We start from the raw sequence: 13,863 nt of genomic DNA, 5'->3' as shown, positions 1-13,863 counted from the left end.
GTGAGAAGTACGTGGGGCTGCAGACAGCTGAGGGGTGCACACGGCACAGTCTAGGCTCCTTCCCGATGCCTCAGCATCCCAGAAGCCCGGATGCTACCAATTTCCCCCCTTTCTGTTCTTCCGCCAAGGCCTTGCCTGTGACCACCCATCCCTCAGGCAGCCTTTGCTGTGGTTGTGTGTTGGAGGGAGCTCAGGGCATTGGGCACTGGGTGGCTGGGTGTTGGGTGGCTGCTCGGCCCCAGTGAGGACTCCTCTCCCTTCTATGACAGTCACATTCTTACTCTGGGAGTGCCCGAAGCTCAAGACAGAGACGAGCCCGGTCTGTTCAACAGGAGAACAGAGCTCTTCCCTATGCTTCTGGATTTTCTGAGTCATAGCCTTGGGTTTCAGGAAAGAATGGGCGCCTTCACCCTACTATGAAAGCTGTGTGTGTGGGGGGGGGGCAAGGGGCGGGGCGGGGAGGCTGTGGTTGGGATTAGGAGGGAGACTTCCTGCCCGCTTCCAAGGTGGGGAGAGCAAGATAAATTAATGGTCGAGTCCTCGTGGGGCACCCTCTTTCTCATGCTAGCGTGCCCAAGCATTTTGCATCTGGTCTTGGAATAGCGTTTCCTTCTGACAAAGGCAACACATACATGGAAAGATGAACCTAGACGAGGGGCCAGAATGGTCCTAGGAGCAAGCTGTGGGGCTGGGATGTGCACTGAGACGTCCCATGTTTCTACTCCTACGGGCTTGGGGGCTGCAAAGGAAGATATCTGGGGCCCTGGGGCCTTGTGAAGCAATAGGAAACCTGGTGGAAGCCGAACGCCCTCTGGGTGGAGGTGCTAAGAGGCAGTGTGCAAAACCTGTGTGGGGGGCCATCCAAGGAATCCATGTATGGAAAGAAATGCAGACTTTTGTGGCAAAGGTTCCAGTGATGGGTAAGGACTTTGGAGGAAGTTGGAGAAGGAGGATCTGAAACTTAACAGGAATGCCAACCTTAGGGACACTCTGGCTTCTCGAAAGTCCCATTTGAATCCTGCCCTCTAAACTAGCCCTCTAACTTGCCCTTGTTTACCTATCCCATCCCCTCTGCCATCACTACAGCAAGCTTCCCACCCAAGCAAGGCCACTCTTGGAACAGTGAGCCTTAGAATGTGATGGTTTTTGGTGCCATAGGTTCTTTGAAGAGGGCCTCCTTCCCTGAACCCCCAAAGAAGGGAACTTCCTTGCAGAATGTTGCTAAAAGGCCTTGAATGACCCCTCCAGTGACCAGTATGGCCATTTGGCCTCTGAGCTGTATATGGCATGAGTTAGGTGGTCAGTGAGTCCGGCACTCCTCTGGGTTGGGCACATCCACGAGGAGAGGAGTCTGCCTGTAGGTGTTGCCACCACCACCAGAGCTATGGGCTGCCTTCGTAATACAGGGAAATCGAACCAAACAAGGGCAAAGGACTTTGGGTTCCCAAAGCTCTTGGGTTCCCCTGTGGCTCTGCAGGAACAAAAGGAAAGAACGAATTTGCTGGAGTAACAACCCTAACGTTTATTCTCAGGTGGTGAGCGGGAGGGTAAGGTGCTGTACACTTTCTCTCTTGCCGGTGGAGTCTCACTAAAGACAGGGCCGCCGTTCCTGGGGTGAATCTCGGGCCCTGGAGACTCATCGGCTGAGAAAGCACGTCTCATCGTCTTAAAGACCTGGCCTCTCGTCCCCTCAGACCTACCTCTCCCAGGAAACACTCTCCCCGTGACCAGAGAAGCGCTCACACTCTCTGATGTGCCGTAGAGGAGAGGGGACTGTGCGAAGCAGGGCGAGCGGGAAGGCTTGAGGCTCACAGCCTGGCGAAGGGAGTGTCGGGGGAGGTGTTCCCCAAGTGCTAACACTCCTCCCTGTCCCCTCCCTTCCCCTCCCAGGTCACCAGTCTCTGGTGGGCCGGTCCCACCTCAGAGTTCAGAAGCATCAGTCCGAGGACAGAACTGCGAGTATGGACACGAAACACCAAACAAATTGGGGGTGGCTCCCAGCCAGTGTGGTGAGAGGCGGTCCTGAGGCCGGGGCCGTTTCTGGCTCTGAGCAGGGTCTGGGCTCTGAGCAGCAGAGGGCGCTGGGGTCTCTGGGGCAGCTCAGTGTCAGGGGCAGCACATCACCCCTCCTCTCCCTAGGGATGGACAGGAGCAAAGGCGCAGGGGTAGAGCTTATGGGCCGCGAGGGGTAGAGCTCATGGGGAGATTGGAGAGTGATCGGCAGTTTCCTTAAAGCAAAGTTCTAGCTGCCTCTAGTGCCTGTGGCAGGAGCAGGTGGGGAGGGGCCTCCAGGAAAGGGCTGAGACCGGAGTGTCCAGCATGGAGCCCAGTGTGCCAGCCGCATCCTCAATCCTCTGACCCCCCCCCCCGCCCTCTGGCACACTGCTGCTGGGGACCCAGATTTGTGCTTGATCAGGGCTCGGGGAGGGCGGGGCTGTCCCGGAGGCTGCGGGCCCTGGGGTCCTCGGCAAAGCCCCCGTGTTATCTGGAGAGCCAGGACGTGTGTGTGGCCCCAGCCCCCGCCTCCCTGCGGAGGCCCCGGGTCCTCAGACGTGAGTCTGCATCCGCCGCTGCAGGGGTCGGCTGGGGTCGGAGTTCTGGGAAGAGGACTGGGAGTGGTGGGAAGAGGAGGCCGAGGCCTTGCTGGCCTTGTCGAACTGCACGTAGCCGTCCTGCTTGCCGCTGCTGCTGACGCTGCTGTCACACTGCGTGTCCAGGAAGGAGCTGCTGTCGCTGAGGGAGCCCCTCTGGAACTCGCGCTCGCACAGCTCGATGGACGAGCTGCCCATGCCCAGCACGAACCTCTGGCTGTAGTCATAGAGGCGGGCCTGGCCGCTCAGGGTGCTGTAGATGTTGGTGAAGGACATGCCCGTGGGCACGCGCTGCTTGCCCGCGGGGCGCAGGTCCGGCTGACAGCTGGACAGCGAGATGGTGGGGGTGGAGTGGTGCTCCTTGAAGGTGTTGACGCTGTAGTAGCCGTTGGTGGGATCCTGGGGCGGGGGTCAAGAGCAAGAGCGGCGTCACGGGGGCAGGACTTGGGAGGCTGAGCCAGGCCTACCCCGCACGGGAGGGCGCGAGGACGCACAGGGGGAGGGGGCAGCAGGGGAGAAATGCGGGGAGGGGGCCTGGAAGGGTTGTCCTGGTGGGGACACCAAGAAGGGAGGGCTGCCAGGTGTTCAGGTGGCAGCCGGGAGGCGGAGGGAGGGTGCTGAAGGGAGGGAAGCAGGGGCCTCTGGGTGGGCCTGTTTAGTTGTCAGCACAATGCAAGGCCATTTGAGAACCAGAGTTTCTGTTTTTGTCCAGAACGTGGATACTTAGTTTGAAAGTGGACCTGTGCGAAGGCTGCGGGAGAGGACTGTGGGACCTCAGCCTCCACGCTGTCGCCTCCTTCGCGTGGGGCTGAGCCAGCAGGTGCATTGGCGGAGGAGGCCCCACCCTAGGGAGAGGATAGGCACCTGTCCCCAGGGTGAACTCTGGCCTTTTTCTTCTGTTTGCTATCACTGTTTGTCTGGACACGGGGCTCGGGCCACCTGAGCTGGAGACCAGGTTCCACGCCCGTCCCACAGCTCGTGGCCCCTCCTACCTTCAGGTTCTGAAACTCCTTCTCCTCCTCTTTGAGGACCTCCAGCTGCTTGAGGACTGAGTCTTGCTGGAATTCACCCCGGTCCATCTGCAACCCCAAAACAGCTGCTCAATGGACAGGAGGTGGGCTAAAGGCCCACTCCCCCCAAGGGAAAGATGGAGAAGCCAACTCAAAAGAAGCTTGCCCTCTCTGCCCCCCGCCCCCACTGCCTGGCCCACAGGAGGCAGGTGAAAGAGTCAGGAGTGGGTGAGTGGGTGGGTGAGGGGCAGGTTTCTAAGACTGAGCTCACTTCCCTTGGCCTAGGGGGCCTAGGAGCTCTCCTTGGGCTGATTCAGTTCAGTTCATTGAGCGTTTACTGAATTTCAGGCCAAGCACTGTGCTAAGGGCCAGGCATACACAGGTTAACATGCAGCTGTTCCTATCAGGGCAATAGATCTGTAAATAAGTAATTACAGAACCTTGACCATTGACCATCTGGCACAGGTTGGGGCCCCAGCAAAACAGGGTATCCTCAGGGCTAGGCTTGATAAAGGCATTCAGAAGGAGTCACAGTGAGACAGTGACCCTGGGCCACCCAGCAATGACTTAGATATCCTAAGTTTTCTTCCTTAGCAGATACCAAAGAGCTGAAGAGAAAGATTACTTCTTGTTTCTCTTTGGGTCCCTAGCACACCTGGTACAGCGCCTTGGGTATTGTGGCCAAAATCCTTTTGGGATGGAGTCATATTTAATTGTTTTTATTAATTCCTTGATTTGCTGGTGCCTAGTGCAGTGCCTGATCTACATACAATAGGGCTGCTACAAATGCTATGTTTGCACTGGATGAATGAATGAAATGCATAGCTCTAAATTTCTGAACATTAAAATAATAATTAAAATTAAGATGAAAAACAAAGCATACTCAGCACACAGTGAGTGTGTTAATTAATATGAACAACCACAGTGCTGCTTCCCCTGTGTCATTTCTGCACACACAGCTGACATCTCTGGAGACTTACTCTGCCCCACAGGCTCTTTGGGGGTTTGCCATCTAGCCCTCAACATGGCCTGTGTACTCTTGCTTTCATCCCCACTTCCCAGATGAGGAGACTGAGGCACAGAACAGTCCACGCTCTTTCCCCCTCCAGCATATCACTACTAGAGTTTTCAGCAGTGTTTCAGGTCTGTTTGCACAGCTGGGATGAGGGGCAGACTGGGGCTGCTGGAGAAGTTATGATTTGCTTACGGTAAGCAAGTCAGTTCCAAAAGAGGAACCTATGCCTCTTGCAGACTTTTTGGGGATATTGGGAAATGAGGTGTATACTGAATATCTGTAATATCTGTGGGTGTGTAGAATTATAAGCTATATAACAGCCTACGGTGGCTGTTTATGCAAGTCTTCTCTCCCTACCGTATGGCCAAGCTCTCTGAAAGCTGGGATTGCACCTTAGATGTCTTGGAGTCCCTAGAACACCCAGTGCAATAGAGCAGACACACGGCCACGCTTTGTTGGTTGAGAGCAGGTGCCTGGCCTATTATAGGGGGAAGGGCATGTCGTGACTGTGGCACTGCTTCCTGGGAGCATCTCGGCTCAGGAGGCCTGCAGCCCAGGACTCCAGGGCACAGAGGTTGGGGCGGGGTGGGGGTAAGACAGCATTCTCACCATCAGCTGCTTGATGGTGGGGTGTTCCTCGGCCTCCCGGCCAGATGTGGGCTCCTTGTGGACAATCTCTACACGGATATCGTTCTTGGCTGACACAACACCTTTGAGATCTGGACATAAGATAGGAACGTGTAGGTGACGGGTTCAGTCTGCATCCTCTGGCATTAGGGCCTGAGATGTCAAGCCCCCTGCCCCCATTACCCCCAGACTTTACCCTCCAGCCCCTAAACTCAGCAGCTTCTCCACCCCCCTCCTGCCAGTAGAACAGCTGTCTGGCTGCGCCAAGGGCTGTAGGGCCTCAGAGCTCTGCCTCCGGGGGCTCTTGGTTGCATGCACCCCAGCCTGTCACTGCCACTCCCATGGCTTAAGAGCTGTCTTCATCAATTTGTCCCTTACAGAGCGAGGTCCTTTCATGCTACTAAAGTCCTACCTCCTTCTAGAAGCCTTCTCTGACCTACTGTAGCAGACTCTGAGCTCTCCCTTCAGAGAATCACACATCCGACTGTTAGAAGGGACCTTACTGGTCAACCTCTGGCCCAAAGCAGAGACATTCCCACCACGTGGTGGTCCAGCTCCTGGGTCAGTGCTTTCATGATGGAGACTGTGCAACCTCTAGAGGAGGCTGCCAATTCATAGTTGGCGAATTGTTAGAAAATTCTGGCTAAAACCTGCTCCCATTTAGCTCCCACTGAAAGGGTGGTGAGGGAGGTCCTGAGACCACACCACTGGGGACGCCAAGACCACTTAGCTTGGAGTGGAGGAGACGTAAGGGGAAGACTCAGCTTTCTCCCACAGTGAAGGCTGTCATGTGGTGGAGGGAGCAGGTTGACTCTGATTATTCCTGGTGAGCCTTATGCTTACAGCAATGGGGGGGGGGGGTTCACAAAAGTCACGTGACTATTACACATGAGGAAACTAAGGCCGGGGCTGGTGGCGGCCCGCCCAAGCTCCCGTGTGGAAGAAGTGGGACCAGAGGACTGTGCCTCTATTGTTTCCACCTCTGCGCTGCCATCCCATTTGACACATCTGCATGTGTCTGTCACATGGAACGCCAGCGCTGTGCCCGGGATGGAAACTCGAGATGCACAAGATCTTCAAGAGTGCACAGACACCAAGATTTTACTGCTAATGACTAAAGACCTTTAAAAGTCCTTACAGAGTGATTCCATGAATGCTTTTTTTGTTTTTCATGTGAGGGTGACCAGCTTTTCCGGTTGGACTCACTGGTCTTGGAGGGCGAGATTTCTCTAGAGATCTACCCACTACATGTGTTCAGTCCAAGGTGCTGGCTGACTGCCCTGTCGGGTGAGGTTTAGCTCAGTCCAGCTCACCCTCCGGGCCCCTGCCCACTGCACTCCTGCTTGCTTGCTCTCTGGGGCAGCCTAAGCCTGGCCTCTTTCTCTGTCCCACTCCCTGAGATCCCGGGTGTCCCTCCCGTACTTCTCTGGGAGCGGGCACAGCAGAAGGCCACGATGGTTGCCATAAGAACGAGGAAGGCCACACCGGCTCCCACGGCCACCCCGATGATGACGGCCATCGGCACAGACTCTGTGGGAGAGAAGCAGGCATAGTTGACAAGGGACCCAACAGCCCACTGTCCTCGGGGTCTCACCCAGTTCCCTCGGTTGCAGCCTCTGCCAAGCTGGGGCCGGAGCCCTGCATGCGGGCGCTTCTGGGAAGTGCCTGTGCAGGGCGCTGGGCAGGCCCAGGTAGAGTCCAACAGGTCCCTTCAGGTGGGACATAGGGTGGGGGAGAGGGTGGGACGAAGACACGGGGCGGTGGGAGAGGGAGGCACGCAGACACGGGAGGGCGGGGGACATGGAGAGGAGAGGCAAGGCTGGGCGCAACGTAGCGCTCTCGGGTGTTAAGCTGGGAGCAGTCTGCCGTGCAGGGGCTGAAAGTTGTAAGTCCTGGCTTTTCTTTGAAAAATGACTGTGGTCACTGCCCTTGTCTGTTCGGTTAGAGTTTTCCTTCTCTTTCCTTTCCCAGTGCAGGAGGCTGAACGTGGACAACCAGCTCTTAGAGTTCTCAGGTCTGAGGCGGTGCCCCATGGGGGCCTGCGGGCCATCAGAAGTTGTAGGTGTCAGAGGCCTGTCTTAGGGGCCAGGGGAGCAGGATCACAGCGTCTCATCTTTAAGGAGAAATGCCTCTTTTTTATGACCTTCCCTCTCCCCCAGTTGGCTCCTTTCTCTCCTAGGCCGGTCCTCTGGGCATCCTGGCAGCCTTTCTTGAGCGGCCCAGAATTGCAGCTAGGCAAAGCCTTGCTCCCACTGAGTTTCTGTGGTCTGTGCCTGTCCCAGCCCTGTAGAGATGGGGATGGGAAGCCAATGTGGGGGCGGGTGTGTGGGGTGCTCTTCCAGACAGCCCTGGCCTTTCTGTGGCTGCAGATGGGACCTGAGAATCTGATTTGGGGCCCTGAATAGTCCATGGGGAATAGAACTAGAGAATGCAAGGGCACAGAGACCTTAGGGCCCACCGAGTCCCCACCTCTCATTTACAGATGGAAACACTGAGGTCCAGAGAGGCCAAGGGACTTGGTCAAAGACACACAACTTCAGTAGAGCCAGGGAAAATCTAGGTCTCCTCTAATCCTTCTACCCAGCCCCCGCCTCTGATCCTGCCCAGCTCTGTCCACTGTATCACCCAGCAGCCTCCAAATCGCCCATGCTCTGTACAGCCCCGACTCCACCACTTCTGAGCAACTTACTTTACCTCTCTTATCTGTAAAATGGAATGAGTACTGTGTTATGACGTTTAGGTGAGTGAATGCAGCTAAAGGCCTCGGAACTGGGCCTGGCACCCAGCCCTGCTCAGTCTCTGCTCCTGCTTCTGCATGGGAAGGAGGCCTGTAGCAGATCTAAATCTCAAAGGGAGGAAATCTCCTTGTAGAGTTGAGGCTCCCTCCCTCCTGCCCGCCCCACCTTCCTTGGTGTGGATGAGTGGGACATCTAGATATTTGTCTTGGGCTGTGGGTCAGCCTCTCATTGTTGCTGTTTTCTTTAAAGAGAGGAGGGAAAAGAAACCCTGGCCCTTGGAAACGCTGCTGGGAGGAGGGGGTTGGTCGCCTCCTCCTGGACGGAGAAGGTGCCTGATGGTGGACAGTGTCCGTGGCTATGCTGGTGCACCCCTCCAGCCCAGGACTTGCACACAGCTCCTCAAGACCTGCCTGCTGGTGGCTGAGACCCCGCTGGAGTGGCAGGGAGTGGGGGAGGTGGGAGGTGCTGCAAACACTCAGGGATTGAAAGGGAAGGTGCTTGGGTTGGTCTCAGCAGTCAGGAGTGAAGGACTTGACCTAGGTGACCTTGCTTTGACAAATAGATGATACTGTCTCCAGTTTTCATTCCATCAGGGAGGGAAAACTGCTTTAGAAGGTCATTGGCTCCTTGCTTTTGAATTTTATTGATTTGGGTTTGATTTAGTTTCTCCTCGGATTCCTAGAAAGTTTCCTTGGAATGACTTGGACTTGTCTCAGCTGAGCTCAGGTTCCTTAACTTCTCTGGGCCTTACTCGAGGTCTCACCTGTAAAACTAGAGAACCAGGGAAGCGGTATCCTGGCTCTGGCATCCCGTCACGCCACACGCCTTTAAGCTGTTAGCAGCTGGGAGGCACCATCTTATCTGGAGCAGGTGGGCAGGGGGCAGGAGAGGGTCTGATGGGGGCGGGGGTGGCACTCCTCCGAGGCCTGCCTGTGTGCGTTTCCTCCTTGCCTGGCTGAGCTCTGGCCTATGTCCCCTGTGCTGGCTGTCCTTTTCTGGACAGAGCACCCCTCTGATGTCCCCTGGAGAGAGAGGAGGAAGGAGCTACCCTCCTGTTCAGACTCCTCTCCATCCAAAGAGGTGGACTGGGCGTGAGGAGTCTCAGCCATGAAGGGGTCAGGGACCTCTGGGGGAGGGTGAACAGACACATACGAAATGGAAACGGGCAAGGGACACCGTGGCCAGCACCAGGAGGGGCTCTGAGGGGTCAGGGGAGACCGGCAGGGGGCCGATAAGTGTTTCCTTGAGCTTGCCTGTGCCCCACCCAAGCTTGTTGAAGGAACAGACCGGCCCTGGCTCCTTCTGGGCCAGCATGGCGGGGGAACTAGGGCAGAGGACCCCACACCTCCGGCATGTCTTTGGTCAGCCCTGTGGATCAGGTTCACAATGCCCTGATTCTTTTCTGGGTTTCTGCTTGGAAGGTGGGGGCAACCGTCTCCTGTAGGGCCCAAGACAGAGCAGTTGAACCCAGGGACCCTCCTGACCACTCTGCTGCCAGGTGCCTCAGGGGAGGGCAGCACTGCCAGCAGCCTCAGCTGGGTGGTGGGACCTAGCGCCCTGGGGAACGGCAGGAGTGGGGAGGGGGCAGCCGCGAGCAAGCATGGATTAGCATGGATTGCGCAGGCCACAGCAGGGTGGAGGCCCTGGCCCCTGGAAGCCGCTGCCAAGCTGGTGATGATGTGAGAAGCTGGAAGTGTCAGGAAAAGCGTGGAAATAGAGGGAGGCCAGGTGGAGGGGAGCTGTCCCCAGAGGGGAGGAGCCAGGGCTTTCGAAGGAAGGGAAGGGATGGGAGGAACCTGGTCCCTGGCTGCAAGGAGCCTGCGGGCTCTGGTGGCAGTGAGGTAGGAGACAGGTCTCTGGGGTTCCTCGACCACGCTGGCTGGGAACCCCTCTCCCTGCTACCCTGACTGCACTGAACCCTCGAGATGGGGGAGGGCAGAGTAGTTAGCGGCCTGCACAGGCCTCCCTACCCCCTTTGGAGTTCCCTCCCCCACTAACCCTGAGGTCCCTTCCCCCCAACCCAGGGGGTTCTCATATCTCCTTCCGTACCTGCTTCCAGCCCGGCTCCCGACTTCATTTCCGAACCTGTTTGGAAATAAAGCAAGCGTCCACAGCCAGGGCCTGGCTGGCCAGGGTGGGGTGGGACTTGGGGGACCACCACCTGGAGGGGTCTGGGGTGAGGGGGCTCCCTCCTCAATCATGTCTTCAGGACTGCCCCATAGACCCAGGCTGTCCCAACTGAACTTGGAGAGATTTAGGGACTCCAGGGGGAGGGGACCAGAGAGAAGTCAAGACTGGGGTGGGTGGGTCTGGGGGGTGGGGTGGGAACACTAAGAGGAGAGCATGGGGGTTGGGCACCAAGGGGAAGACATGGAGGGGAAGCAGCAGGGACTGGAGGTTTGGGATGATGTGTGGATGATGTTATGCAAATTATATGCAAAGCATTATGCAAAGCAGCACCTATCAGGGAAGAGGTGTGGGGAGACACTGTGACCTGCTGGGTCCTTGGGGCCAGAGGGGTCAACCGGGACACCGGCTTCGCCCAGAACCTTTGCCAGGGTCTGACAGCATGTGGGTGCACTTCGTCTTGGAGGGGTCAGAGTGCCCGGGCTGAGTAAGGCCCCCTGGACCTGGCAAAGGGGCAAGGTCTGCAGCCCTCTCAGGACCGGGAGTGCTGCTGCTGTGCCCAGCTCCTCCTGTCCCACTCTGCGCCCTCCCAGGCTCCACGCCCTCTGTTCTGCGTGAGACCTTTGAGCAGAGGCTGGAGTTCCTGACCAGGAGCTGGGCAGTCTGCACCCGGGGTCACAGTGGGCTGAGTCTTCACGCTCCCTGCTCTGTCCCCCCGCCTTCAGCTCAGAGTAGCCCCATGAATCTCCCATGTCCCAGGGCAACAGCAGTGGGTCTGAGCCCCCGGACCCCCCTTCCCAGCGGTTGGGGCAGCTCAATCGCTTCCCTTTAGCTCTGCTTGGGTGGCCCTGGGGGACTTTTGGGTGTCTGGACTGGCTTGTCTTGTTAACTGGCTAGGTCAGGCTCCCTAACAAGTCCACCCTGGGGTATCCCTGTGTCCCTCCAAGGCCCCGGGCTGCCCCTCAGCAGGTCACACACCCCTGAGGACACTCTGGCACCAGAGCAGGGCCCACCAGGGGAATGCTGAGTCAGACAAGTCGGGGCCTTTAGAAGGTGCTGGCGGCTCATCACAGCAGCTAACTTGGCTCCATCTGTGGTCACCTTTCCCTGAAACATCAGTAGGGCCACCTCCCTAAGCAGCCTTTGAACCCTCTGGCTTCCTGGTATGGGCAGGGCCCTGGCCTCAAGGGCCCCCAGGAGGACAACTTCCACCCACCTGCCCGGGGCGCCATGGCAGGTGAGCAGGAACACTGCCACCTGTCCTCGGGCCCCAGCCCACTCGTAGCCATCACTGTCACTCGGCATTCTTTCCCTCAGGACCCCTGGAGATCTTGCATGGGGCCCTGCCCTGGGTGGGGAGGGCCTGCTGCTCCCACCTTGCTCCTTGAGCCGGATGATCTCGGTGTCAGAGCCGAAGCTGTTCCAGGCGGTGCAGTTGTAGATGGTCTGGAAGTCGGCCCGCACGATGTTGCTGATGCTGAGGGTGGAGATGACACCCTCCTCTGTGCTGACCGTCTCCACTGTGTAGCGCCCCGACGTCCCGGACTCCAGCACATTCTCCTTCCAGGACCAGGCCTGCCCGGGGTGCCAGAATTAGGAGGAGAGCCCACCCAGCCACCCACACCGGGACCACCTTGCTGCCTCGTGCTCTAGGGCTGACACTGCCAGGCTCCCATGCATGCCCGCTGTCACCAGCACTGGCACATGTACATATAAGTACATGCACATCTCATCACACCCCAAAAGTGTGCACGCACCACACACATCACACCACAAACACATGTACACACATGCTTACACCTGTACATACATCACAATACACCATAAACATGTCCATACACCACATACATCACACCACAAACACATAAACACATCCCAACACACACCAAAAATGTTTGCACACACCACACACATCACACCACAAACGTGTACACACTACACACATAAACACTTGTGAAAAGCCACAACACATGCACACAGCACCCCACCCCATACAGTACCAACCCGTGTACACACAGAGGTCAGCATTTCCTTCGAGAAGGGGTCCTTATGTGGGCCTGCCCTGAACACCTTTCCAGCCAGCAGGCGACTCTGTGGCAGTGACCAGTCCTCCCTGCCCCGCCCCCAACGGATGGCCTGTGCCAGTGTCTCTCCCAGATGCTCCCGCCAGTATGGCGCTGCCACCTGGTCACTGGAGGCAGGGGACCAGCTCCAGAGAGGCTGGGTCTAGTTTTGTTACGTTTATGTCTTGTCTGTACAACAGTGTGTTCCAAGAGTTGTGCTTGTGATCAGCTTAATCTATCTCAGTTTCTAAGTGTGATACTTGAATTTTTCTCAGAGCAGTGTCGCTTGCACGGGAGGCCCCTTGCATGCCATTTGCTCCTGGTCTGTGAGAATGTGGTCATTCAGGTATGTGAGAATGTGGTCAATGTGGCTGCTCCAGCTCAGCACTGTTGACATTCTTGGTTGCAGGGCCTTCCTGTGCATTATAAGATGTGCATTATAGGATTGTTACTCAGGAGCCATCAGCCCCCTCCGGCTGTGACAGCCAACAGTGTCTCCAGACAATGCCAAAAATCCCCTGGGGGCCGAAATGCCCCCTTGAGAACTGCTGGTTAGAGTTATGCATCTATGAAGGGGAAGACTGTGTGGCTATGCTGAGTGGACGGGCTCTTCTACAAAGGGCATGTGCTGCGCTTATAATTAAAAAAATGAAAGAGTGACAGGAACGGGGAGACATAGTTCTATGTGTGAATTCTTGCTTTTTGTGTGAATCTTTCCGACAGTGAATTAACTGAATGCCCGAGAAAGTGTTTAACAGCAATACTGCTCTAGTAATACCTCGTGTCCAGAATGGCACCCTGAGCTTGGCAGCCTCAGTGTCCCGGCCCTGTGCATGTCCCCACGCCCTCCCTGGCACCACTGGACCATGAAGGGCAGAGCTGCCCCTCGGAGTTGGCTCAGGACTATCTTCTAGCAGGACTGTCCTCAGCGTTGGGGCTTACTACTACTAATACCTGCCCCTCAGTGCTGTGCAGTGGTTTTGTGCCTGGGCTCCCAACCAGTTTCAGGTGGGTGGGGGTGGAAGGCTCCCTTTCACAAGTGCAGATGCCTGGGAGGGCTCCGTGTGAACCCAGGTGGCCTTAGCGGCACTGTGCAGGGATCAGAGAAAGGGAGGGGGAATGGAATGGCGCTTTCGAGGGGAAAATCGCATCAATGAGGCAGTGTTCATTCTCCATGGGTAGAGGCCGAGGAGGGGCCTCGGGAGGTGCAGGAAGGGGTTTGCCTGCTATAAGCTGCACTCTGCGCAGGATTTGCAAGAACTGGCCTTGAACCCAGGAAAGTGAGGAATTGTGTATCTTTCTTTTCCTTCTGCTCCCCCCACTTGCTCCTCTGCTCCCCGGATGCGGAATTCTGTTAGGACCATCGATGCTGGCGCCCAGCTCAATGTGCGAGGCGTTAAATACACTTGCAGACGGGCCCTGGCAGTAGGAAAAGAGACCCTGTGATTTTGTCTTCCTGATGCCTCCCCGAGAGAGCAAGTGGGAATGGCTTCCCGGCCGAGGGGAGGAGGCCCGGGCTTCCCAGCGCCCACATCTGCGCGCTGCGCTGCAATCCCCGTGGCCTCCCCGGGGCACTCACTATGCGGTCTGGCGGTGGTGTGCTCCGGATGAAGCACTTGATCTGGCCTTTCTCTCCGTGGAGGGCGTGCTGGGTCTGGGTGCTGGAGATGATGGGGGGGCCTGTGGGGAGAA

At 57.0% G+C, this 13,863-nt stretch overlaps 1 protein-coding gene across 1 annotated transcript in view; it reads right to left on the bottom strand.

Moving 5' to 3' along the window:
• Positions 1-1,425: 1,425 nt before the first annotated feature.
• Positions 1,426-13,863, bottom strand: part of KIRREL3 (kirre like nephrin family adhesion molecule 3) — a 452,863-nt gene continuing 440,425 nt past the window's right edge. Inside the window, exons 11-17 of the mRNA XM_016204456.2 lie at positions 13,751-13,851; positions 11,485-11,683; positions 10,031-10,066; positions 6,666-6,773; positions 5,226-5,335; positions 3,584-3,670; positions 1,426-2,990 (exon numbers count right to left, since the gene is read on the bottom strand). Coding sequence (XP_016059942.1) covers positions 2,547-2,990; positions 3,584-3,670; positions 5,226-5,335; positions 6,666-6,773; positions 10,031-10,066; positions 11,485-11,683; positions 13,751-13,851 — 1,085 coding nt within the window. The 3' untranslated portion in view covers positions 1,426-2,546. The remainder of the gene's footprint in view (positions 2,991-3,583; positions 3,671-5,225; positions 5,336-6,665; positions 6,774-10,030; positions 10,067-11,484; positions 11,684-13,750; positions 13,852-13,863) is intronic.

Source organism: Miniopterus natalensis, chromosome 20 (genome assembly GCF_054644295.1).
Source record: "Miniopterus natalensis isolate mMinNat1 chromosome 20, mMinNat1.hap1, whole genome shotgun sequence".
NCBI classification, from domain to species: Eukaryota; Metazoa; Chordata; class Mammalia; order Chiroptera; family Miniopteridae; genus Miniopterus; species Miniopterus natalensis.
The sequence above is the reverse complement of the archived record's forward strand: the minus strand, read 5'-3'. Positions and strand labels throughout refer to the sequence as shown.